Here is a 27,675-nt window from a genome sequence, read left to right as displayed (position 1 = left end):
CCGCTGATACAATCCACACAATGCTCCAAAGAAATAATTGTGTTGCAGATCCACACTACGGCAAACAATTCCAGTTTAAAAACTTTCACAATGTGCCAGCCAGCATTACTGTCCTAATAGGATAAATGCTAATAGTAAATAGTTGCCAAACCATTCTGTCAATATAGGTCTTCTAGTTCACCGTTATTTTTGTAGTGTGAACCATTTAATGATCCTACAGCAAGAAAGTGCACGTAAGTAGGCTGTGCTCACAAGACATCAGTTACATTACCAGAAGCCACTTCTTGAAGGGTGCGGAAGAAAAGCAGGAGATTGTATCAGGGATCCTCAAGAATACAAGCACAGGATGACCGCAGAAATCTTGGAAGTACAATGACAGGATGATACCTGAGGCCCCAGTGGTATAAGCAAAGATCATAAATGCCCGACTACCAGTCACTAAAGAAACGCAACCTGGAATGCTGCATAGAACCAAATTTAGGCCACACTTCGAACCTGTACAGAATTGTGTAACAACCCACTGCAGCTGCCCATGACCGAACAAGGCTGTCTTTAGATTTTTGACATGACTGCAACAGAACTACCTAGTTAGGCACATATCTTTGGTCTTCAGATTCAGGTATGCAAAACTGATCCCTCGGGCATACTGTATTGCTATGTAAGTGTTACCTTATTTATAATTAAAAGGATAGATAACTATTATGTGTGTTTGGCCTATTGTCAATTATTACCATTTACAACCAGCGCTTGGTTTGGTACCTTGTCCTTGAGACCTGGCTGTAATTCAGACGCAAAATTTGTTTTTCCTTGGCCACTGATGTTTTCATTGAAGTACACAACACGACTCCATTACAACTGGAAAATATTCACGTGGACATTCAGGGAAATGTTTTTAACTGGTTCAAGAACTCTGCTGAAACATTTTGCTAAGTATCATATGCTCATTCTTTTGGTATTTTCTATGATCTTTCTTAAATAATACAAAATACATTATGGACATAGACACTGGGGAGAAAACAATTTTTACTTACTCTTACTTACAGTCAACTTTGCTTTAGGGATTTTGTAATTTTCTGTCTCCCTCAGTATTTAACTCTCCAAATGACTTCAAATGAGCTCATCCTAGGAACTGTCAACTCTTAAAAATTAAAATAAGGATGAGCTGCATGTTGTTCTTTTGTTTGCTTTTCTTCTCCAAGCTTATGCAGAACTAGCAGAATAACTATTGCTTCACCAAGCGCTGTTAAGAGGCGGCATCAGTGAGGAAACAGAGGAAGGTGGTTTGAAATTTACACTGTCTTTCTTAAAGACAACAACATTCAGGTGTTTTATATAGTGAGACATGAGATATCCAAACTTACTGTGTGATAATAAATTCATTAAATAATTTTCTGGCCTTACAGGCGACTAGCACTGCAGCTAGTTCCACCCAGGCACATATCTTATTGTTGAAAAGATTCACTGAAAATGGAGCAGCGCAAATGAATTCATCAAGATCTCTGCTATTATAATGAATCATTAATATCCCAGTGAAAAATTTATTGCAATGAATAATACATTCAAAATGATGAGACGCAGAAAATGAAACATTACTCTGCAATATATCAGAGATAATTAAAGTCACGTTATGGAAGTTGGCAAGTTTAAAAACAGAACAATTTTGGTACTAAATCTTTCTAGGTATCTTTCCATAGGCTTTACCTTTATTTAGTTCTCTCACCAAACATTTGCATTTTATCTGAAGAAAAAATAAATATATGTTAAGCAACAAACATCTTTCTTTTTGAATAATCAAAAACTCCAAGTATACTCACTCACTTTGGTCACAAAACCAGTTCTGCTCTCAGAAGGCTCATTTTGGTCTTCAATAACATTTATTTATACATATGTGAATGCAAAACATATCCCCAATGTTTTACACCGAAGAGCAAAGAAAATTATTTTTTTCAAGACACTATATATTTTGCATAGCATCCTTTGGCAGATTAGATAAATTAACTTGTTATACAAGATTACCTTTATATTTGCACCATCATTTTGCTAGGTTGGGAAATTAGAAGGATTTAAAGTAATAACTATGTCAGAGTAAATGGCATGGAACAAAAATTACCACAGGTGGAATAATCACTTTCTTTCCCATGGTCTTAAAAGCAATGTAATTAAATGTGTTTTTCTGTTGCAGCATACAAAAATTGTACAGCAACCACAACTAGGCTTTGGCAACCCAAATAACAAGCACGCTCTTCAGACAGGCTGCTTGTGCTAGGCAGTCTTCAAGGGTAGCTCAAAACAGAAAGCACTGCGCTAGTCCAGCCAAAGGGCCATGACAAAATTAGGGATTCAATTTCAAAGGGGGTAAAATATTCATTATATGGTGGATAGATTTGATGTGTCCACTCTCCTAGGCAGATCTGTGTATACTACATCTAAGCAGGCAATATTACAATTGTATCCTTACTTGACTCACGATATTTAAATAGAGTCAGTTGTACCTTAGAATTTGATGTGGATTCCAAAAAGCAAAGCCTGTTCCCAAATCCTTCTGCAGCAAGGCACAGCTTCTGTTGCTCCTTGTGGACAGTTGCGGTGCACTGCAGAACCACTTCATCATCCTACCAGACAACAGAAACAAAAATGTAACAGTGGACATGCTTTTGACACAAGAACATTTCAGGAAGCACTTACAAAGTAAAAGTCTGCTAAAATCAGGAACAGTTATCCATGAACACAGGCAGAACTGAATCCCAACATAATTTTCATTCTCTAAATTGAGAATGTGGGCAATTCAGTGAAAATAACTGTAATATCTACATGCGTGCTTTCCTCTGTTTCCCTATCTTTGTCACAAAAATCAGCATTAACGTATGAGATACAGATGTTATGGACTAAATCCTTCTAGTCATCTAGCCAAAAAAGATGATGTCAACAACCCTAAAAAACAGGAGCAGACCCTTATCTAAATCCCAGTTCTGTAAAGTAACATACCCACAAGCTGAAGAATTTATTTGTAGAAACAAGACTTAAGTAAAATTTTGCTGCAATGAGTCTATTCTCTAGCAAAGCTTTTCTTTTTAAGAATGCTACAGAAAAACTAATGAATATATGACCCTGTGCATTTTGCTCATTTATTTATTTACTATTTCCAATAGTAAATTTCACATGAGTGATAATGAGAAGGTCATATTTAACACTGTAAATAAAATACAATATGATAAAATCATAGCAGGAAGAATGCAACCGAACCAAAAGAGTATGAAACTGCAGCGAAGGATTATAATAGTGCATGCATGAAAGCAACGCTTATTTACCAAAAAATGAGCTTTTATAAGCAGCTGTTTACACAGGGGCATTCAGAAAAATTCACCTGAATTAAATAAATGCCTGAATTTAAAATCACTCAGTTCATTTTAAAGTCAAGTAAAACCACTACTAACCATCCCTTTTTAATTAGAATGGCCTTTTATTTGGCTTAATTTAGTTCACTCTAGTAACTACACTAAACTACAGTTTATTTAATTCTGAAAAGAACATCTGCACAAGAGATTAAATGGAGTTGAACCAGTCACTTTAAAAATTAATTCATGGTACCTTTTTTAACTGCCCTCGTGTAGCAAACCCTAACCCTAAGTTTAAGTCAACTATTTTCCAACAGCAACAACGCCTCATCTGCGCGTTCCTTATGATTCACAGCCTGCTGTAGGAGGCAAAAAGCAGTTACTGCTTCCAGTTAGATGTTAAATCCCAGAAAATGTTATATGTGCATATGTAAAACGTGCAGTTTTCAACATGCAACTGTAATTAGGTAATACACTACTACAGAGCCAGCCATGTGAGAGCTTCGAAGCAACAGTCTGCACATCATATGCTTAAACGTACGTGACACGACTAAAGAATGGAAATTCTTGCTTGCAGTAGTAAATCCTTCATCATCGCACTCACTGCTCACAATTTTTCATCTTTACGCAAAGCTAGGTTGTACACGCCGCATGAAAGTAGGACTGATTTCTGATTTCTTGTTTTTCAGTCTGCATGTATTTCCAGGGTTTGTGCTACCGCATTTTCCACGACAGCATGGCCTCTGACAAAATCTACAAGTTTCTTAAAATATTTACTGGGAAAGAAAAATCCCATAAGGCTGAAATAAAGGAGCTAGAAGATCAAATATACAGAATTAACAGTTCTCCTGTGCACTCTTTGTAAAAGTGGTATGTATTAAAATGCATTTCTCAGTACCTCAGAGCTTGTTCTTTTCTCTTAATCTTAATTCCTCTTGATTCAAATTAAAGTTTATCTCAAGGTTAAAATGGTGGTGTTAGATTGCAACTGTATAAACACAATCTCTTCTTCCTTCTCACCTTACCCTTCTTCCTAAATAACCACACAGGCAGAATGGAAACCCAGTCACCACGTCACCATCATGCACTGTGCTAGAATCAGCCCCAGAAGGGTCAATGGAGAAGAGGCCAACACGGTACCTCCATAGCCAAAGACAGACAAAATAGGGAAACTACTTTCTACTATTCTGAGAAATCCACCATCTTTAGGAAAATCTTGCAGTTTTGTAATACCTCGTTCTCTACCACTGTACAGCGCTTTGAGGGAAAGCATGAAGAGCGTTCTAAGCGTCCCATCTACAATCATCACTCCCTGCTGACAGCATCAAAAATAAGAGTTGGTTTTAGGTAAATCCCTGATGTATTTAATTTTAGTTAGTGATCTAATGCATCATATCCTTCCCTTTCAAACTGGCTGCAAACCAATTATTGCATTATCACCCAGAATTCATATTTATGTGTGATAATAGATGCTGATTGTTGCAGGATTAAGAAAAGGAATACAGCAACTGCTAAATCACACACACACACTTTCCCAACTCATTTTGCAAACATTTTCTCTTCTTTTGCTGTACAGCAGGGTATATGGCATATTGCGTTAAACACACAGCTCACAAATAAAGCTAATTTCTTAAAAAACGCTTACTGATTAATGGAAATCAATCTCCCTCTCATGTCCTTCTCAAAAATGCCCAGGTTGGCAGGACATGCTTACTGGAACAAGAAAGTGAATCACAAATCTGCTTTGCCACGTTTTCTTTGGTTTGTGTTTAGATGGTTATAAACGCGCTCCTAATTCAACTTGTAGAGTCATCATTATGTTGAGCTTCTCTTTGTAGTGGAGGAGGATTTGATAAAATTGACACGTAAGGAACGAGAAGGGTGCAATACCTTTGTCAGGTTAAGTTAAAGGCAATTTTAGATAATTATATACACCCAGCTCTAAGTTGTTTTTCATTTTTGTGCACATCATTAGAGGAAAATCTAATATAAACTCTATCTGGGATTCAGTCTTCAAACATTCGCTGACTACTTGTTCAGAGGACTCCTATACAAACGCTCCTTGACTATGCTGCAGAATTATATTAAGGCAAATAATTCCATTCCATTTCTTCAGAGGAGAACAGTAAGTGGGTAAGCATCTCAGCCCTGTCTTTCTGAGCTTTCTGAATTTATTTTCAAATCAGGATATTACCCACTTCCAGTATTAGAGGAGTTAAAATGCACAGTTTCCTCTTTTTTTTTTTTTTTTTTTTTTTTAATGAAGTCATCTCCAAAAAGACCTTCACTGAAGGTCAGTTTGCTCTCATATAAAGAAAGCCATAGCGTGCCTCATTAGATATCTGTTAGAGAGAAATATTACTCAAATACTCTTAAATCTTGAATTAGGAAATGTCTCAAACTGGTTCTCTTCCTCCTACTACTTTCAGAATATTTTTATACCGATATGTTATGCAGATGAGGTTTTACATCATCATAATTTTGTGTCAGTCACTGTCAGATTAAAGTTATTTATATTTCCCCATAAATCACCACAGCCTTCAAAAGTTAGGCAAATCACATATTTATGGATCCAGATAATCTTTCCTCTATCCAATTCTTTCCTACCCGCCTCACCTGACTCTGCAAATTCGCTGGTGGAGGCGACACAAAGGTGCAGACAGGAATACCTTAATCTGCTTTTCACAGTCCCAGAATCCAAAAGGATCTCTGGCAAACTGTATGCTAAACACCGCCGCCATTCAAGCGCTCCCCTAGTCGGCTCTCTGCTGGGACAGGACTGTCCTGTGCACACATCTCAACGAATCTCCCTGTCAGAACCCCATAAACGGTACCTGCAGAGGAGATTTAAAGTAACAACTTTGTCTTTAATGCAAGTGACTCCATGTTGCTTTATTTGCTTTAAATCTCTTGCTTGGTTCACTGCAGGCTGCTCACGGACAGACGACTATTTTCAACATCTCTATAAAATGCTGGGTTACCTAATATCACAGCAAACTAAACAGAGCATAAAGTGAATGAGATTCCCAGAAGCCAACTCCAAGCACAGAAGTTTAATGCCAAAATGTAATCGTTTGTAGTAATTGTTGATCCACCTGGAATCTAAAATTTCAGACAAACAGTGTTTTAAGCATGCAGAAATACTTGTCTGTATACCATCAACATTCAATGCACAGCCAAAGCCAGCAACTCTAATTTCCCACAGCACAATTATCAGTCTTTGTACTTCGTCAGGGTTATGCATGTGTTAATAAACAATAGCGTGTGTCTGTCATACGCGGTGAAATACTAGTTCAGCATATCTTTCATCTAATTACAATCTGAAAAAACAGTATCCATATTCCACCATAACTAAAATTATTATTTCAACTACGCACAAAAAGTAACTGCAACACTCATAAATTAAATGGCACATAGTATAGTCTTGAAAAGATTCTTATACCGATTGGAAGAAAGAGCAGCAGCCCAGACCCCTAAAATCCCAGCAGACATTTGCAGTTACAGGTATTTCTACTATTCTTGTTTTGCTCAGTAATCACTACTTTGATATACACCTGCCAATCTGACTTGCTTTCTCCACGTGGAAATTGGAAACTTCATTAGCATTTCCACCCTAAGTCTCTGTCACATAGCAGCCTTCAGCACTGAACTCGTCATGCCTCGCATTTTTCCATTTTTTGGATACAACAACAAAGGTACCAAGAGAGTAAGTGAAAGTAAGTGTCAATCTCCACAGAAATTCTGCGTACAAAGCGGTGCTGCAGCTCATTATCAAAAGCACTAGGCGAGCAGTCATCCAAACAGCAATGGACTTTCAAATGCAACAGTTCCACAGTTTGGGAGATAACTCTACCTATCCCAAGCAAAAGTAAATCCAATCAGAGAAGCTGTCCACCTATTTTAGATAGTTTAATGGATGGTTCGTATCACAGCATGAACTTCTTCCGAACACCCCCGGGAATTTGGAAGTACTGTTATCCCCAGTCCACAAACTGGAAGGTAAGGAACAAAGACTATAATATCTACCTTTGGTGACAGAGCATGCCTGTGGAATAGCAGAAACGGTACCCAGATTTCCAATATCTGAACTGATAACCTGAGTCAGAAATCCATTTTCCCTCCCAAGTTTGCAAGTGAACTTGCTAAAGGCAATACGCAGCTAAGAGTAAAGGACAACCAATCATATATAATGTTTTAACAATACACCCAAGTACCTTCAGTAGTCTGTTAATCCTGACCAGTCCTTAAATATCAGCCAGTACATCAAGTCCTAGTTTTAAGATACCATTCTCTTCCAGCCAAAAAATTCTGCTTTGCATTATGTCAGTTACCTACACTGTCTCAAACAACATGAGCTTTTGATAATTATACAACTGCATTTCTCATTCTAGTTCTTCAAAAAGCACTTTGGAAAAATAGGTAGGTGTTATCTATGCCACAAAGCCCTACTTATTCTTCAAAAATCCAATTCTGCAAAGTAAGGACAGCTATTGAACAGAGAGCAGCACATAGCAGATTCTTAATTATTCATATTCATCACAGGGTACCTAAATACTTTTGTGAAATCTTTATACACTCACATACTAAACAAGTGACTGCATGATTCAGAGAACCCAGTAACTACAAGAACTATGTTTCGTTCTAGTTAACTACTGTCTAGTCATAGTTAACTACTATGTTTAACAGCACCCATAACAGCTCCTGAAAATTGCTACGTCCTACGCAAAGTCAATCTTAACCAGTCCTTAACTTCCTCAATATATTACTTCTATTAAAGGACTAAAACTGTCCGACTGAATTGCCACAGGTCGGCATCACCTGCAGTGTTAAATCCGATAATACCTTTTCAGTATGGACATAGCTGTTATTTTGAGGGTGGGATGTTTACATTTTGTGCATTTTTCTGAAAATTTGCTAGGTAATTTTTTAACATTCTTTGCCTTCCGTTTTTGGGGTTTTTTTCTGCACATTCTGCTACCTTCAACTATTAATAATTTTCTTTTTAATTCTCGAATTCATGTCTGATGCTCTCTTAGTGGCAAGTCAAAGAACAGAGTAAGATTGAATTATTTCTTGAAAATGTATAATAAATTTTCTTCCACATCTGTCTCTGCTTTTTTTTTTTTTTTTTTTTTTAAACACTCTGTGCCATTACTAGCTCCAAGCCTGTTCCTTTAACCATGCAAGAAAAACAGAATTTAGGAGATTCTACTATTACTAAAAATCCCTGCAGGAAAAGTTGACGATGAATAAAACAGTAATTCACTGAAATTAACTTTTTTAAAATAAGTAATTAAATACATGAATAAATAAATAACACCTCTGCTTGTGTTTCAGATGAGGGTGCTTCAACTCAGAATATCATGGCCTTGATGCCTGAATTTTGCTTCCGCGAAAGGATAAAAACAGGCAACCTTTTTCGGTATTTTACTTGATTTATCATTTCTGAATATTTCACTTCTTTGTACAGAATGCAGCAAATAAAATATGAACTATTACTGATTTTAATAATTGTTTGTACTCCTCCTAATCTGATACATTACACAAAATTGCCTCCCTTAAAGGTGCAACTCTGTGCGTTTCTACTGCTCCATGACAGCATACCAATTTTTAAACTGTATATGGAGTAGAGAATGTCCCATGTGCAAAATTAAACATTCAAGGGTTAAAAACGACTAAGTTATGCTTGTACATTCAAATTTATTTCTCCCGTTATTTTATATGGCGAATACTGCAGTCAGTGGAAAGTTTCCGTCAACTCCCGTACGCTATAAATCCAGATCTCAGCACTGACTTTAATAGCTCGGTCATTAACAACTTCCTCAAGCTCCACGTATGCACAGTTCTGCTCCACCGCATTCCATTTACTGCTCAACTAAGGACCATGCAAAGAATAAGGGTGCCACATATACTTTAAATGTATGTTTAAAAAAAGATATTAAGCCTGCACAAGTGGTTTTCTGCATAAGAAAACTATAGAATGCTTCTTTGGCTACAAACTTGACTTCATCTTCTGTTTGCCTTGCTGAGATAAGCACTACATTCAGGAGCGGAATACAAGTCTTTCTTTAGGTCCTGTGGGCCATCAAATACAAGACTTCCACAACTGCTGGCAACTATATGCTAGAGGGTCTACAAATCAATCCCATAAGATGATCCTGGTGATCCAGCCTGCAGAAAAAAAATATATTTTTATTTTTTAAAAAAAAGCGACCTTTGGTTTAATGCTAGACATCTGAATAACCCAGATAGTGCAGGGCATACTCCTTAGGTAAGGACATAGGATAAAAAGCAATTGTAAGACAACAGTGCGGTAGAAAAGGATCTGGGGGTTATGGTGAATCAAATGTTGATCCTGAGTCAACAGCATCAGGCAGCTGTGCAAAAGGCAAATAAGTGGTATTAATCAGAAGAGAACTGCAGCTGATTACATGACTAATGGTCCTTTGCCTTTACACTCAGCCCTGATAAGGCTTCAGCGGCTGTGAAATGACCATTTTTGACAGCGCACTTCAAAAAAAGAGAAAGAGTAGCAGACAGCAACAAGAGTGATCAGATGTCTAGAAAACAGGAAAGAACCAAAAAACTCGTGGCACAGAGCTTGTTTAGATCATCGGGAACATAGCAAGAATGATGTCAACTGCGTACAAGGTTATCAAAGCTCTTGCACTGCAGCAAGAAAATTAGCATTAGACATTTGAGAGGTTTTCTGAGGCTAGCCAAGCACGTTCATGGACAGATTTAGAAACTTCATCATTACAAGACTTTAAAAATTGCTTAAGAAAACCTCTCACAGAAAGGATTTATGCATGGCTGAACTTGCTTTAGCTGGGAAGGAAGAGCAGATGAGTTTTCCAGTCACATGATTCCAAAAAGCCTGGATATGTTTTATAGCACATGTTTTAGTGTTATCCTGCAGGAGGAGTAATTTCATAAGAATTCCACAGTATTCCAGAGGAATTGCACTTGTAGACAGAAAAACCCATGCAAAATACCTGAAATTTAAGAGGCGCCGACTAGCCTGTAGTTCCTGATACAGTATTATGAAGCACCCTGCTAGCATATTACCCCCATTATTTCCTCCATCTTCCCAGAAAGCTCTTAGTCATCAAATTAATTTTGCAACATTGCGGCAAAGTCATGCTGATCTGCAGTACTATAGATATGTAGCAATATAAAGAATAATTAAAATAAAAACTATCTTGAGACATCTAGATTCATATTCAGCACTTGTCAGAAAAAGTTTTGCTGAAGAGCAGTGATACACAAGGCTCATCAGAAAGCAAGTATTATGCAAAAGGCAGGAAAAAAAAGCCCTTTTATGCACCACTTGAATAATGAAGCTGTATGACGGAGTAGAGTTTATCTGGGACTTGCACATTGGCACTGAGCAGAGTCTCTCAGTCACAGTGCACATCTCAGCCTGCAGACTCCCCAGCCAGAGTGAAATGACGCGTTCGATCAGAAGACAAACGAAAAAATCGCAATAAGCAGTTCCGACACGCTCAGGCAACAAGATCATCTCCTGTGGTGTGCAAGTACTTGCTCCAGCAACAAACATACCATTGACTCTGACCTGACAGACCACTGCAGTGAAATCCCAGGTATCAGTACCCTTCAGCTGTGTTTCTCTCTACCTCCTGAAGTACATTACTCAGTAGTAATATCAAATGTGCACAAAAGACTGAAAAGCAATTTCCTGCCTATGTGAAAAGCCAAAGTTCCCTCTTCTGGCTCTTTTCCAGAGTCAGCATGGATTGATGTCAAATTTGGTTTCAGCATGCGATGGTACACGTCAGTGTACGTGTTCTTGATTCCGTCCTACCATAAACACGTGTGCAAATGAACACATTTTCAATTGAGATGACTCATTTTATGATTTCTCAGCAACTAGCTCTGTGGTCCTACAATCCTAAAATATGCCAAGTTCAGCTCTTAGTGCCTAATAATAGTTGTCTCCATCTGTAACCATATTTAACAATGGCTAACCCCATATCTAACACGGTTGACAGAGGAGTGGTGAAAGATGTTTCCAATAAAGTATGCTTACCAAAATAAACATGAAAACAGCTGGTAGGCTGATTTCAGCTTCTTAACAGCCCCAGTGTGTCGAACTTATCTCTCTCCACTCACTTTAGGAATTTGCTAAGAATTCTACTACATTACAGCTTCACTCACTAGCTCCAGGCTACGTCTATACTGTAATCAAAGGTGTGATTACAGCACAGGACAGCTCTATGCTATCTTTGATCCTGCTAGCATGAAGAACAGTACCAGTAAAGACGGAGGCGAGAGCACGCTAGGAAAGACAGTGTCCACAGGAGTGTGCAGGCAAGCAAAGGAACACCATGCCTGTGACTGAGCCAGGCAGCTAACAAGCCAGCTCTGAACAAATGCCAAATATCTTACAAATCCACAGCGCTCAATCCAAGCTAATAAATCCAGACTCCCATCAGTATCCAAAAGTGCCATAATCACTGAAGGGTTTTAGTTTCGCAACATCTTGCTGAGAAAGTTTATTAATCTCAGATGGAGAACAGAAGCACATGTCAAAACAAATGATTTGCTCAAGGTCACGCAACGCTTAGAGGGGATACTGCAGCTGACCATGCTCCTCTCGGCACACTCGTCCTCCTCCACTAACAACTTCCACAGAGCAAGACGGCTGCAACAACTTGCCTCTCGTGGACCCTCTCACCCCAGTTTGTGACTGCCTCCCCTCTGCATCAGCTCTTTCATGCAAGAATACATAAGAAAACTTCCTCACCCCTCAGTCTTCTGTCCTGCAAGCAGGCTCAGGAGGCTGAGTCAGTAATATGAGCATCTGCTTGAGTTTGCACATTCCATCTTTGATCACTTTCTCTTCCCTTGCTTTTTTTCAGCAGTATTTCTTGAATCATTCCACTTCAGTGCGCTAGCAGATTGGTGTTTTACAACTGCCCGATCATTCAACCTTTTCTAATTCCTAACCAGAAAGACTCACCTGGCGTGATGCTTTTTATTTTTAGCACAAGGTTAAAGATTTATTCTAATCTCCATCTGTTTCCGGCATATAATGCACTGTTATATACTTCTCTCTGCTTTCTTTCTGAAGCTGCTCTAACTTAGGAGATTCAGTCTTTCACTTCACACGTTTCCCATGTCATGCTTTCTTGTTGCCATGAGAAGTCTACCACCTTTCTGAATTCTTGCTTCATAGACTATTTCATTTCATTTTGAAAAACTCTCTCAGACTGCTGTTCACAACTCCTTTCCATTTCCACCGAGCATCCTTGATTTATGATCAATTCTTTCCTGCAGATCATTAATGACAATATTAAGACAGGATGTGATATCTATCTATGAACAATTCCAAAGGGGATATTAACAACACTAAATTTCTACCCAGGTTAACTGTGCGTGCCACAAGAGAGCCATCAAATCCTACCTGCTTGCCTCACTGCACCTCTGTTTTGAGCTCAAAATGACGAGCTGAAGCTGTATCACGTTATGATACCCCAAGCAATCAAAAGGCATGTCTTCATCTCAAAAGGACATTTTCAATCTCCTGCTAAAGAAACTAGTTATCCGCCCATTAAAGGGGCCAGTAACCAATCTACCCCACCATCTCCAATCAGTGCTGTTCTTCTACCGTCATCTTACCTTAACCCACCCCCATATATCTGTTTCCCTGAAATATCAATAACCTACAAAATAAAAGACCGCAGCAGTATTAAAGCACTGAACTGTAAACTTTATATCCAAAACATGACAAGCGAAAGCACCTAGACGGCAGAAACATAATCACATTCTATAGAGAAAGTGCAGTTGAGGGGAAGAGCTAAACTGAGAGAACTGGCAGATGGATTTTGTTCCCAGACCTCCCACTAACTTTTTATACATTTTTAGTCAAGTTATTTCCCTGTGCTTAAGCCTCTTTCCCACACCTCTTCTTCAGCTGTATTTGTTTAGACTATAAATCCTCCTGGGCAAGACTATTCTGAACTCAGTTTCAAGACAGATCACATCATTAAGAACTGCAAGATTACATGCATGCTATAAAAGGAAAAGAACAGAAGCTTACACATAGCACAAAATGTTTTTCTTCCATCAACAGTGAGTTGAAGCAGCAACTACAGAACACGTCAGGAGCACTGTCCAGTGTGGCAGGCCGCACAGCCTCCCAAGAAGGCACTGAAAACTTGCACACCTCAATTTTTCTCAAAAAGAGCCCCGCTGAGCATATTGCTAGAGAAACTCAATCAGCTGGAAATCTGCTTGCTGCCTTCACCCACAGGGCCCTGCCAAGGGACAGCAACGAATGGGGCAGGCGCTTGGTCAAACAGGCTGCCTTCGTTTCCCCTGCTTAGCAGAAATGCTATTAGGTTAAAACAGTAATCATATTTTGCAAAAACACACTACTGGAAGCTTACTGCACTTCTCTTGAACAAGTAAAAAAGATACAGAGAAGCAGCAGGACAAATATGGACTGAGCGATTTAGAGAGCGATGGTTAGTGATTTGAGCACTCCCAGTGATGCAAGCCAGAGCCACATACAGCAACCACCAGGCACAGAACCTCAATATGAGACACATTTTTTGGCTTGATATTTTGATTTCTCACCTATCCACCTCTGAAACATTCGACTGCATTTCCCTCTGGACTTCCAAACTTCTGGGAAATTAATCCTCAGCCCTACTCTTTGTTATTCCTTCACTCTTCTAACCCCACCATTCCCAGGATGATCTATTCCTCCATCTGTCCATAAACCCCTCTACACTCTTTCCATCTTTTTTCCCCTAACGTTCTTCCACTGATCATGTCTTCTGCTTTCAGCCCTTCATTCCCCATCCGCTGTCTTTTCCTGACATCGCTATGTTCAAATCTGTCCTTCCAGCCCTGACATCGTTACGCTGCCACATCCAGCTACAGCCTCCTGCTGTACTTCTCTGCTCTGCTCTCAGACCCGTTCCTGCTCCCACGTATCCTCCCTGGGCACCAGAGTACCTCTTTCTCTAAAAGGTCTCAGCGTGAGCCTCCCTACAAAAGGGTCTTAATTACCTTCCTCCTTCCCTTCTGCTTAGTGAACTTTTGTACCTCCTCAAGGGACACTGCCATTCCTGAGAGTTGCTGCAACAGAAGAGCTGTCCCTGGCGCAGACAAGGGGAGGCAGGCCACATCGAGTGTCCTAGGAGAGCCACAGCCCACCGCAGGGCAGGAATACCTCCCTTCCACGGATTGATTTATTTCTGCACCTTGCTTGAGCCAGGTGGGACTGGGATTTTGCTTAGTAGCTTGTGACAGGTAAATGGAACATTACTTCAAGAAACCGAGCAGCCTGGCTAAACTGGTGGAACAATTAGAACAAACATTTTGTAATAAATTTTACAGAGAAAAAAAAAAGGAAAAGCTTCTTCAATTTATAGAGCCTCTCTGAATTCTCCCTTGGCTCCTACCCAATGTTGCAAACACTCTACCACACTGAGAGGTGGGAAGAAAGCAAAGGAGGGTTGATAGCCCTAGCCCTTGCCAGGGATGAGTCAGGGAAACTAAACGATATTTGATGATTTTTATAAGGGTATCTTCAGAAAACCCAAAGCGTTCAAGAAAGAAAAAGAAAAAAAAATCAAAAGTCCTTTCCCATTAAGCTGCAATACCATCAGGTTTAATGTACAAATGCCATAGGAAAAGTTAGAAGACCGCACAGGAGATGAGAAGTGGCCTGATCTTTGTAACATTTAAGAACAAATCATTAGACCTGGCATTTTGCCGTTTCTTCGTGACATGTCTTCCCTTAGTTAAATATTGAGGGACAAAAAAAAAAAAAAAATAGATTTTTGTGGAAGGTCTTCTACCCACACTAGCAGCTGCCAGGCATGCTGCCAGGCATGGCAACGGCACTGGGATAGCCAAAGATATTAAGCCTTAAAAATTCCAGGGGGGAAGAAGCAGGAGACCATTTGTTTGTTGCTATATATTTGAAGTCCTTGTAACGATACTCAGCTTTACAAGAAAAGCGTTTACGAGGAAAACGTTTTTCAAGCAAGGAACCACAGACTGTATTGACAACTCTTGTTAACTTTATCCAGATTCAGAATCATAGCAGTTAGGCCACGTTTATGTTACAGCTTTAATCAAATTGCTGTATGATAAGCCATACTGTTAGAGCAGTTTTTAGTGACTCCTGCTTCACAAAAAAAGTTATAGAAAATAGTATGTGTGCATCTTGTTTAGCTTGCCAGATCTATTTTTAGATCAACTTTATCACAGAAGAAAGCTTTCAAATACTACTTCTGTTTCTAAAATTAGGGTTTGAGCCACTGTTGTTGCTTAGGTAATCTAGAAAATCTTACTGCAGTACTTTCTGACTTGTCTATACAAGGAAATAACAGTCACCTATTTTATACTATCTTCAGATATGAACTTGTTTTAGATGAAAGTGCTTTCTGTATTTCTGCTGTAATCACACTTCTATAGGCAAGAATTTAGATAGACCCAAGACCACCTTACTATACTTGAAGCAGACTAGATGCAAGCCAATTTCAGTTTGTAAATCACATAGTTGCATTAACATCATTCTTTGCCCTGGTACGTTTTAAGAAAAGTATAATGCCTTTAAATTAAAAAAAAAAAACCAACTTCATTTGGTGTGACACATTGCAAGACATACCATGATCATAGGGGCTTACTTTGCAATAGCTGCTTCACATAAGCACCGCCTAAATAAGTGAACTGTCGTTACCTCATACAACTTTAAAAAGAGCATGCATAGATGCACAGAGAGTATAAACTGAGATAATAAATATTTTCCAAATGTAACAGATGCATCTTGTTAAGGTGCTACAATCCCAAAATATCCAAGTGTCAAGTGCTCTAGCTTGTCCCTATGCTTGCTGTTTCTGAAACTGAGAAGTTACGCCTTGGCAACTCCTAAAATGCTGTTGTGCGCTGTGAAATTGGGGGGGGGGGGAACGGACCCTGCAGCATCCTGAAAACTTAAGCACACCTGAAAACAAACATCAGTGCACTGAATGTCAAAATAACAGCTCAACAGTTCTTACTCTGGCTGCATTCTTCTTTCTCAAACAGAACATACCAAATGCTGCATTTTGCATTTCACTCTGAAGCTGCCATGCAGGGCCTGTCAACTTTCAGATTTCTGCTGCAGAATTTATGTTCAGATGATCAAGCAGTCACATATCCATGGCTTTCAGTGATCACTGGAAATTTCTCTGTACTTTACCAAGTGCTGCAGCTGGCTACTACCCCATCAGTACTTGAGGATACCAAAAATGCCTCCTCCGGGAACAATATACTATAAAAATTTGGAGCAATTGGAGGAGTTGCTGTTGTTGCCTTGCACGTCCATTTTTACTCCTTTTCATAGGCCAAAAAATAATGTTCATGTAAAAAGATGGAATTCATCAGCACAATTGCAGTGTATGCTAGTCTGACAATCTCTGCAGAGAAAAGCAAAGCAGACTGCAGTAGAAGATTCAGTTATTACAGACTCCGTGCAGGTATTAACAGAACAGTAAGTAGCTCCAGATGCATTCTGTGCTAAGCCTGTCTTTTGAAATAATAAGAACGTATAGGTTGCTAAAAGATTTCTCTTTACCCCAGCTTGCAGGGTACTCCTGATTTTAATTATTTCTCTCGCGTCATTCATAAGCTCACTGCAGAGCTGAGAGTTCACAGAAAAGCTGTGAGATTCCACTAGCACATTCCATATTGCAGCTACTGCTAACAAAGAAAAATTAAAGGGTCTTCAGACGCACAGCAAAATGGCTTTCCATCACTAGGTCCTGCTTCTCACGCCAGCAGGTCACTCTTCACTGACTCTAATCGGCTGCAGGGTGCAGGCTGGCAGAAGCTGCAGTGAATTGCGAGCCACAAAAACATGTTATCAAAGTGTAAAAATATCTTCCAAGCTTAGATACATGTTGCAACATAATGTTCAAAGACAGTCTACTTTGTTTTCTGTTTCTTCCTGAGAACAAACTCACCAGCTATCATAAATGAGCCAGGAAAATGGAAATTTATCACTAAGACTATTGAAATAGCAGGAGTGTTTCAACTGCTGTAACTTTTATCAGCAAATATTTTAACACTAAGTTACACACAAGCACAAACTATGTTATCATATGAGCTGCATTTTAAGATTTCTATGAACAGACTACTATGAGACCTCCCAGAAATCTGTCAGACTCAGAACTGCTACTAAAGGAGAACGCAAAATTGTCATTATTAGTTCCGATATGAAGATTTATGTATAGCCCATTTTTCAGAGGCTGCTACTTATTAAATCCCCTTCCCCTTACTAAAAACTGCACAGTTGTATTAATTGAAAGTCAGAGAAATCGGCAAAAAACAAAAGAACATTTTAACCTGGAAAGCAGATTTGGAATAATGGCTCATCTGAGCCAAAGAAAATCAAGTTTAGATTTGTTTAATGCTGTGTTTTTTGCTTATTTTCTGGTTATGTTAGGTGGCTGTATTGCAACAAATATCTTTTAAATTTAATACTTTAAGAATTGACTAAATCACAGAACTTAATATATTAACTCGCGTACTTCTTACAGAGAAGTAATCGGTTTACATTGTCATTTTTCATTCTTTCATGCATGTCAACTGACAGGTAACGTTCACTGTTAAAATACAGGGATCATTCACAGTCTCACGAAAGCTTTCGCATTTGCCTCAAACATAATGCAAGCACACAACTTCAGCTTGGGTCATGATTATGTTTTAACACTTGCCCTCAAATTTTAGTGTTGATTTAAATAACTACAGTACAGCAGCAAAGCTAGGCAGATAACAGTCTGTACATTAAAGAGGGTAAGGAGTATGAGCTCATACACGCTTCTTTTGGCTCTGCCGGGTTCCTTTGGCTCACTGAGCTCCTGTAAATCATTCAGACCAGGATTCATGACACCTGACTTAAGACATCTCAAATTCAGTCATTCAAGCCTATTTAGCTACTATCTAAGTCATTTAGCTATTCATGTCTACTCAGTCTAAGCTCCCTGAACAGCTGATAGAGGGAGACTGGCATTCACTGAGCAAGTCACCTCATCGTGAAATAGGAACCGAGGCCACAGGTGATGAAGTGCCCTCTCGAGGTAGCTCCTCCTCTCCGTGCATGCTAAAGGGAGCACAAGTAGAGTACTCTACTGTCATCAGCTTAGGCTGGCCTCACTAACCCAGAGATGGACCAGCACCCAGTTCAGGGGGATGAATGCCAGCTTCAGCATCCTCACAGTAGCTTGCCTACTGGTAAAGAGAGTAAAGAGGCAATGGAAAAACGTGTTCGTCACAGAAACAGTATTGTGTTTTCAGTTAAGCAGCATTGTAGCCGAGGTCACAAACTGCACTCCAGAAGCTGCAGCATGAAAACTAACTCACATTAGCTCAGGCTTTCAAATTTAAAGAAATTAAGACATGCTTTGCATGACTACTGAAATTATAGCTACATTCTAAATAATGACAAATCAATTGCACTCTGCAAACTAAGGCTTCACATTCACTTACTGCCTACTGCCTGAGCCAAACTGCCTAAAAACTGAGGGAAGGAGAACAGCTTGGCATATTAATTTGAAGCTGAATCATGTGCAGAGCTCTGTATTCAACACAAACTGTTGACCAGCCATCCCAGTTCTACTCACAACCTGAAGATCCCTGAATCCTCAGTCACAGGGTCACTATTTGATTTTCTCCTCTCCCCAGTTTCTGTAGTAACTTAGGAGTTTGTGCACGTGGCACCAGCAGCCCCCAGATGCATGAGGGGTAGCAGACAGTCACCGCAGTGACAACACGAGCCAATCCTGAGGCAACCCAGAGCTTTTAGAGACCCTGGTTAGCCCTCACAGTGCTCTGAAACACTTAAAATTGAGCAGAAGAAGGTAAGGAAAACACTGGGAAGCAAATGCTTGTTGCCAAAGCTTTGGCAGTCTGGCTGTCCCAGGAAGAGGGGTGGGATTCCTGCAATCAATTTAGACGTCCACGTCTGAGCTAGTCCCTGTAGGCCCTGTTTATAGTCAGCAGAGGCAAAATGGCTTTTTCAGGCACTGCCTTGACTACAAAGGGAAGCTAGATGTAGACCTGTGAATCAAATGAACCATATTCTAAGCAACAGCAATGTCTCACTAGTGTGACAAGAAACAAAAAATAACTGAAATATAGCTGGAACAAATACTGCTTTATTTCTCATTTTAGCTCAGCATTACCTAAGGGTTCAGTTGTCTTAATATGCAATTTTGGTGGGCAGGCCTAAAACAACAGACCTGAGATAACAGAACCAAAGCACAGTTCAGAAATCATTAACTCTTACAGCAACTACCACAGCAGAAAAGGATATTGAAGGAAAGAAGCTGGTAAATTTTAGGTGTAGTAGAGCATATCTTTAGCATTACAGCATACAGACCATAGAACAAGGCTTATGCATGCAAACACACACACACACACACACACGGATCGGTATCACATCAGTATTTTGTGAAATTTAAAGCTGTAACTCAAAGGTTTTATTTGCCCTCCAGTCCCCAATTATTCATCTTCAGTAGCAATTAGAAATAGGAAGTTTGACACTTCCCATCTGCTGTCATGAATCTTAAAGGTATTTACGGTTGCGTAGAGATTTTCATGACTCTTGTTGAGCAAGCCATCGATCTTAATACTGCAGATGTAAAACAAAACCAAAAAAACACCCTTTGGAAAGATGTGTAGATATAGGTGGATAACTTTAACCACAAACTTTGCATACATACTCAGAGCACATTCTCTGCTTCAACACTGATTCGTCATTTTAGGTTCATCACAAAGCCCATCTTTACTACCAAGCTACGAAGACAGCAAGAGTCAAAGGAAAGCAAAGCTGACAGAATGAAAGAACACAGGCCTTCTGGTGTATAGCATGCAAGAGTTAAACCAGTTTAGGTCAGAAGGGTACTACCATAGCATACACAACATTAATGAGCAATCATTAGCCTTAGTACTTCAGAAAGGAAATCCTGCAATGGTTGTGTGTGAAACCACAAGTTAATCAAGAACATAGCACTTCCCTGCTCTGGGTAACTCAAATCCCTGAAGCACAGAAGAAAAATTTGACGTTATCACTGAATACGATTCACTTTAACTTTTTATTAAGATAAAGATTTATCTGTTATAAAAACCTCTGCTAGAGTAAGAAATTAAACTGAAAAGATTCATGGCCAGGGCACCACCACAGAAGCCAACAGGAGTTCAGTTGTAAGCAACAATAGGAACAAGCAGTAATAAAAACATTAATATGAAGTTTAGTAGAGCAGACACTTAACATCCATTCAGTAAAATATCTAGTGGAGGACCTGATTATCTGCTAAGAATGAAGTCTTTTAAATAATCCTAACAAGGAGTCCTTGTGAAACAAAAAGTGATCTTGAACAGTACTTGATATGGTGTCACCCGCTCTACTTCAACTCCCCCAACTTTGACTGAAAGAGTAAATCCTTCTGTACCTGTCTCCCTAATACCACCACTGATTCCTGCTTTTTCATCTCATCATTTCCAAAATAGTCACCTGAATTACAAGTTTGAATAGCTTTTTGTACTGATTATTGCAGTTTAGAATGCAAATCTGTGGCATTTGTATGCATAGTATTTGCACTTGCATTGGTCTGAAACAATTCCATTTTGAGTTGAAATGCTCAGACTCAATCTTTACTCAAAAACAAACTTTTAAGGTCATTTTTCATAGAATTCTCTCCATCCCTTTCTGACTTTCTTTAAAAGAAAGAAGTACAATTTCTTTCAGCACTCCCAATAGTGCAATAGCTCACATCTGAAACCCAACATCAATCTAATTCTCATTCAGCATCAATGTCTTTGCTTAGAAGAAAATATGAAAAAAAAATCTTTTCCTCCATTTAGAAGTTTATAATTACTTAAAATGTAAATTTTGAGATAGTCGAGTAAAATAAATCTCAACTAGATCGAGATGCTTAGAAGAAATGATTTGGGAAATCGTGTGCAAAGCCAGTAGAGTTCCCATATTTCATGGTTCTATTTGTTACAGCCCAAAGCTTCCCAGATGACTTTGTAAGACCTGAAAGCCTGAAACCTTTTATAGACACTTACAAGCTCAGGAGTGAAAACATATAGAAATGTAGTGATAATACACGGAGGCAGAATCACAAAATGCTCTCATTTTGGTTTTTCTCAAGAAATACTTAAATTAATACTACATTATCGTAAGACCGATTACATTTACTTCTAGGATACGCTGAGAACTTTCCAAAAGATGTTGCTTTTGGCAGAAATACAGAGCGCTACATTATACCGCTAACGAGAGACAGCACCTAGCAAGACCAGACTTAAATCATTATTAAAATTAGTAGTCCCAAATGAGGGATATTTTATTCAAAATAGATATTACAATAACATATTTATCTTAGCAGCCAAGCAAGTCTGCTCTGGTGACTGCATCTGTTCGAGTGCCCCCGGTGGGCCTACACAGCTGCTCAGTTCCTCGCAGCAGCTTGACAAAAAGGGGACAAAATCACCCAGAGAAACAAATTCTTGGGTGTTTCCGTGATTCATGGCCTATACACAGCCAGGCTATATTAGTTTGCTTATCAGGAGTAGACTTTGTTTTGTCAAGCAAAATATAAACGTGTCTGAAGGAAACGTTGACTTATGTTGAGGGAATGTGTCAAATCCACATGAGAAATTGGTCAGAATCCTGTGCATGTAAAATTGCTATTTGTGGCTAAAAGCTAGGTTTGTTGTAAAGAAACAGAATCATATACAACACTTTTTTTTCCAATTACTACAGACGGAGGAGGAGTAGACGGGGATTTGATTCGGTTGGGTTGAGTTTTGATTTGCTTGATTGTGAGCTGGGGTTTTGGGGGGGGGGGGGGGAAGGGGGAAGGACTGGCCTTCCTTTACATTCAGTTCCCTTTAAGTTTTACAAATAAATATGCTATCTAGTCCTTCATTATGGCAATGCAACTTCTCAAAATATTATTATTAAGCATCACTATATTATAGTTCTCTTATGCACTCTAGGATTTTGAAAATATTCTGTATTTGCATATCTACGTGGCTTCACCATAAGCAAAATATTTTCTTAAAAAACACTTTTCCACACCTTGCACTCCCCTCCTCCAAGATATACAATTCAGCGTCCTTGGCCTTGCTTCCAAAGACCTAAATCAATTTCTTTTTCCAACTTTCACCTTCATGTTCACCCCTTTGCTCCCAACTCATGAAATAAAGGAAATGCATATATCCTTAGTCTACAGTCTTTAAGACAGAAGAAAATATAATCAGATCAGCAATATATCTCAGAAATAGAACTAAATATCTGCAATTTTAACTAGAGTGCATTTAGTTGTAGAGTGCTAAGCTAAAAGAAAATAGATCTTGCAAGCCCACATGCGTGCCAGAGGACAACGAGAAGAAAGGTTCCTATAAAGGGTAGGCTAAGAAATACTAAAATAAACCAGTGCTGAACAGCTTCACTATAATGGATTAGCACTGTACAGCACTTGCTGTAAAGCTTAATGTCTGCAAAGCTACCAGCTTTCGTTTTCCCCTCGGTTGAGTCGATTGATATATTTTTGAAATTGTGAAGAATCTGTCTATAAACATCAATTGCCATTTCAAAACAGATAACTCCTGGGTTGCTCTCACTATACTGCACCAGATTTGTTCCTCTCTCCAAAATAAAACAACTGCTTGCCTTTTTGATATCTTCTCATGCTTGCAATCCACACGAAAAAATGTCAAGAGCTGGCTGTCTCCAGCTCAGTCACTGCAGGCAATACCATAATTCTCTTTGGCCTGTAACTTGGGTGTCAGACTTGTACCTCTCTCTTGCTCTTCAGACATCCCTACTGACTCAGTCCTGACTCCTTTGCAGTAACATCTTTCTGCCACTGCATTTTTTTCTCTGCACCCACATCCTCCTCCAACCTCTCATTACTTTGTGACTTAATTACCAAACTAGTCATTGCTCTTGCCTTGACCCATATGTTCTCCTCCAACTCTTATCTTGGTAAAATGCAAATATAAGGACAATGTCCCTAACCTTTTGATTGGAACCTGTTATCCCCCAACCTTATTCATTGACATCTCGCTTTTTCCTCATGCTTCCCAAGATGTTGCAAATACCATTTACTCACCCCTCTGCACTTGGATACAGCTCGTGGCACACAGACATGAGCGATCAGCCAGCTGTTGGCTCCACGTATGAGCAAGTGACCCCCACTGAACTAGGTGACACAGCCATGCAGCCTCTCCAGATGTGTCACATCCTTACCTCAGTTTGTCACCCATGTCCAATGCATGCCACTGGCAGCTCCCTAACTAGCAACAGTAACAAACTTTGGAAGGGACAGACCACAGCAAGAGGCCATGCTGCGCCAATCTTTACGTGTACCCTAATTCTGCAATTAGTTAGAAATGGTCAAGAATCAGATACTGGGTTAAAACAGGAAGTGATTTTTCTGGGGATCTCTAAGAAGGCCTGAACAGCAAATGATCTGACAGGGTCACCAAAGAAACATTTTTCTTCCCTTTTTATTTCTCCTCTCATAAATAAAATCACTTTTACATTCATGGAAAGAGTTCTCATAATACAAACTTTTTGTTTTTATCTAATTTCATACTTTACTGTCTAATGTAATTTTAAGGAAAACCACATAAAGTTCAAAAATCTCTTTCAGCAAAGCTGTATCTATTCCTCATATCCTTAACACATTTATTAGAAATGTGATGTATTAGAGAGTAAATTTTAAGCGCCTAATTCCAAAGTAAAAAGATCAACTTATGTACAAACATAGCACAAGGATTGATTTGTTGTTATTGCTGCTTGCTGCGTAAGAAGCTTTTAAAGTTTAGAATGTTTATATTAATTTTCTAAAAGTGTTTAGGCAATCTCCTTATCAAACCCAAAAGAGAAGATACTTTTCCAAGAATCATCATGAAGAAGGGAGATGCCTTTTCGGGGGAATTAAGATCCTTCTTAAGAATTATGCAAGTTTTAAAGAACTATTTAAATAAGAAATTAAATATTTACATGAAAGAGAGTCTTTATGCAAATATGAAATGCCTATTAAAATCTAACCAAACATAAAGAAACATATCCAAAAATGGAGAGAATAACAGAGATAAACTACAAATTGCTGAGATATTTTGATCGTTCTTTCCACAAGAACACACAAAACCAGTAGCACGCACGTAGAAGTGGAAGATGCTACCTGATCAGTCATCAACGATGTTGAACCAATAAAAGAGTACACGTAATCTTTATTCAAACCTAGACAAATCCTCAAATACTTCTGAAGGATGCCTGAAGGAAGCTACATAAGCACTGGGCTCCCTGTTTCTCAACTTCGGAGGCATGCTTTGCTCAACATCCTTTCATTTCAGACCACGGATCCCCTCTCCATAAGGTGGTGAGCACGTGCAAGTACTCAAAGAGTGATGAAGACATCCTACACTGTGAAGTACCAGCAGCAGAACTTAAGAACATCCCCATGGCTTCAACACCAAGCGTGAAAGAAAGTCTGGTGAAAGAGCTGCTAATGAGCTACATTTATTTTTTTGTGTGTCATGAATAGAGTGAAATTCTGTTACAGTTTAGAAGTAGAAAAGATTTCTCAGCCAAACCCAAAATGGTTCAGGTTCCTGGAATAGAGACACATTAACTGGCAAACAGAGATAAAGAGTAGATTTATTTTGAATTTAGCCAGCATTACATTACTTTTCCTGTCTCAAGAAAGTGTTTGGAGGAGAGGGAATGTTTTCTTGCTTTGGGGTGTTGTGTGTGGTTTTTTCTTTAGTTAATTAGTTACACGTTATCTCCGATTACATATAATTTAGTTTGGATCATATTTTCCCCATTTTTAATCAGTTGATGTTACTCAGGATAAATCACCAATGATTTATCTATTGTTATGCAGAATGTCTACATTCATCTACAAACATTTGGGTTTTTTTTTTTTATCATACACAGAATCAGGACTCACTGTTCATTCTGAAAACATACCCCAGCTCTGTCATATCAACTGCAGAACACCACAGTTAGAAGCTCTCAAAAATGGAATTGCCACAAAATCCTCTCTACAGAGGACATAAAAGAAACCTTACACAACAGATTTCTCGCTACTAGGTCAAGGAGAGTGTTCTTCGGTTCTTTTAAGTGTTGAGCGCTTTTCACTCATGTTTAATGCTTGTGTTCCCTAAAATACATGAAAAATTCCATGCGACTGCATTAATTTGGGGTAACACTTCCTGAAAGTCATTAAGAGAAATGGTTACTAAAATCTTATCTTCTGCACATATTGAAAAAGAATTGTCTTTCAAAAACCTAGGCATCATTTTCTATCTTACATAAAAATTATAATTTTAATGGAAATAGAAGCATTTGCTACAAAAAAATTCATTTAGCAGAAAAATCATTTCCAGTTGAAAAATGTCTTCAGAGATATTTTTCAATGAGCTCTAATATTATTAGAGCTAGAAGACTGACCTCCAGTTTAAAGAAAAAAAAACATTTTCCATCTGGTTCTCGAGAACTAGAGATGATTCATTTTTGCCTCAATACCACTGCTATCTTTTGGCATATTTTCCTGTACACATGGCCCAATTTAGCAAATCTCTCTGATCCCCAGCTACAGAAAATGATTCCATTTGATTGGGTTTAGATGTTCCATTATGGCCAAATTTTTACCTGCTATAGCTTTTTAAGTCGCAGAATACAGCCATTTAGTAAAAGTATATATAATGAGATGGATGCTTTAATTTGGCAAAAACACCCTTTCTTACTATTGTTGCCATCCATTGGCTGGCTGTCCTGTAAATACACCTCTGAGTTGGTGGTATTTTGGCATTCTAGTATTCCACAGAAATCCCAAATATTTCTGGGTGTGGGTGCATGTGTGGGTGGGTGCATGCATGTAAAGCAAATGCTTCCTGGAGCTCTTAACTGGAGTCCTCAACAGAGTGAATAAAGACCTCCTGCAGCCATCACCTACCGGAGAAGAAAGACAAGCAACCTCCTTTCCACCTCCTTTCTCCCCACTTCCACTCAGCTGGGGTGGCACCTGACCCCACACTGTGCAGACTGAACCGGGACAGGGGAACCTTTTCCTTGCTGAGGGTCACGCAACCCTTTGAAACACCCTTAGTGCACTACACACTGACATATCTTAGCCTTATCACATAATATTTAGAGAGGGAAAGGAAGAAGAGTGACATTGCTCCTGGCCTTAATTGGCTTGGGTTTTGGGTTTCCCTTATCCAGAGTTAACTCTGCAAAGAGACCACTCTGAGTTCATGCCAGGTTAGGCATGAACACATGCACATTCAATGTCTCACTTCTGCACCCTTCATGGATCACGCACAGGTATATCCCATGCATACAACAGACCGCTCTGGCAGCAGTTATTCAAGCTTATGGCTTTCTCATAAAAAAGCCCAGCGTGGACACTTTAAAGTTCAGAGCGGAACCAGCAATGCAGGAAAGCACCCCCAGTTCCTGGTCCGTGACAGCTCTCAGGGAAATACTCACACTGAATGCAAGAGGCTGCAGTAGGTAGCTCTGCTCAGAGCTACAGCAAGGTGAATGCTGACAGATCACCTCTTCCCTTACCCGTCTATCAACAAAATTTTAGCCCAAGTTACATGCTCAATGACACTACTAGCAACATGGCCTTCTATATGTTATGATCATATACATGAAATAGTCACTCTAGCTAGAGACCTAAATATGAATAGAGGTAGCTCCTAACTTCTGTGGCACAAAATGAATGAAGTGTAAAAATTCTGCTAAAGGCTGTTCTGTAGGCACTGAGGACCTACCGAGGTCTCAGATTTCTTACATTACTACATGAGGATAAGCTCATTTGCCTTCACTAATTCAAAGTCATAAAAAAGATGGAAATATTTTGAAAAACTACAAATAAATATAGAGAAAAACTAAACAGAAATATAGAGAAAAATTAAAACGTGGGAGAATGCACTTGATCATATTAATGAAGTTAATGCTTTAATATCATAGGCAAAATCTGAAGCACCACATAAATAGTAAAATTAATGGGAAAAAAGGAATTACAGGGGTAAACAGAAAAGATGCACAAACTCTCATGAAAATAAAAATATTGATCTGTAACCATGCAGCTCTCTAAATTTAATCCCTGAGAAGTCTGCTTCAATCAGTAATAAAGAATGTGACAACCTATGACTAAATTACTGAAATTTTTGCACACTGCACAAGATCATTCATGTTCTGTTGAGTCTGTCCATGAGTTTGAAGCAAAATGCCTTTACTGTAACCTTGTCCATAAATGGAGGTAGTAATATAAATCAGTAGTTA

The 27,675-nt window shown here is 39.0% G+C and overlaps 1 protein-coding gene across 9 annotated transcripts in view; it reads right to left on the bottom strand.

The window, feature by feature from the left end:
• RYR2 (ryanodine receptor 2) overlaps window positions 1-27,675 on the bottom strand; it is a 469,316-nt gene that overhangs the window by 348,502 nt on the left and 93,139 nt on the right. For all 9 annotated transcript variants that reach the window (XM_068939250.1, XM_068939252.1, XM_068939253.1 and 6 more), the window contains one exon: window positions 2,493-2,612. In XM_068939250.1, the coding sequence (XP_068795351.1) occupies window positions 2,493-2,612 (120 nt within the window). The remainder of the gene's footprint in view (window positions 1-2,492; window positions 2,613-27,675) is intronic.

This window comes from Struthio camelus, chromosome 3, assembly GCF_040807025.1.
Source record: "Struthio camelus isolate bStrCam1 chromosome 3, bStrCam1.hap1, whole genome shotgun sequence".
Taxonomy (NCBI): domain Eukaryota; kingdom Metazoa; phylum Chordata; class Aves; order Struthioniformes; family Struthionidae; genus Struthio; species Struthio camelus.
Note: the sequence above shows the minus strand (reverse complement) of the source record. Positions and strands in the feature narration are given on the sequence as shown.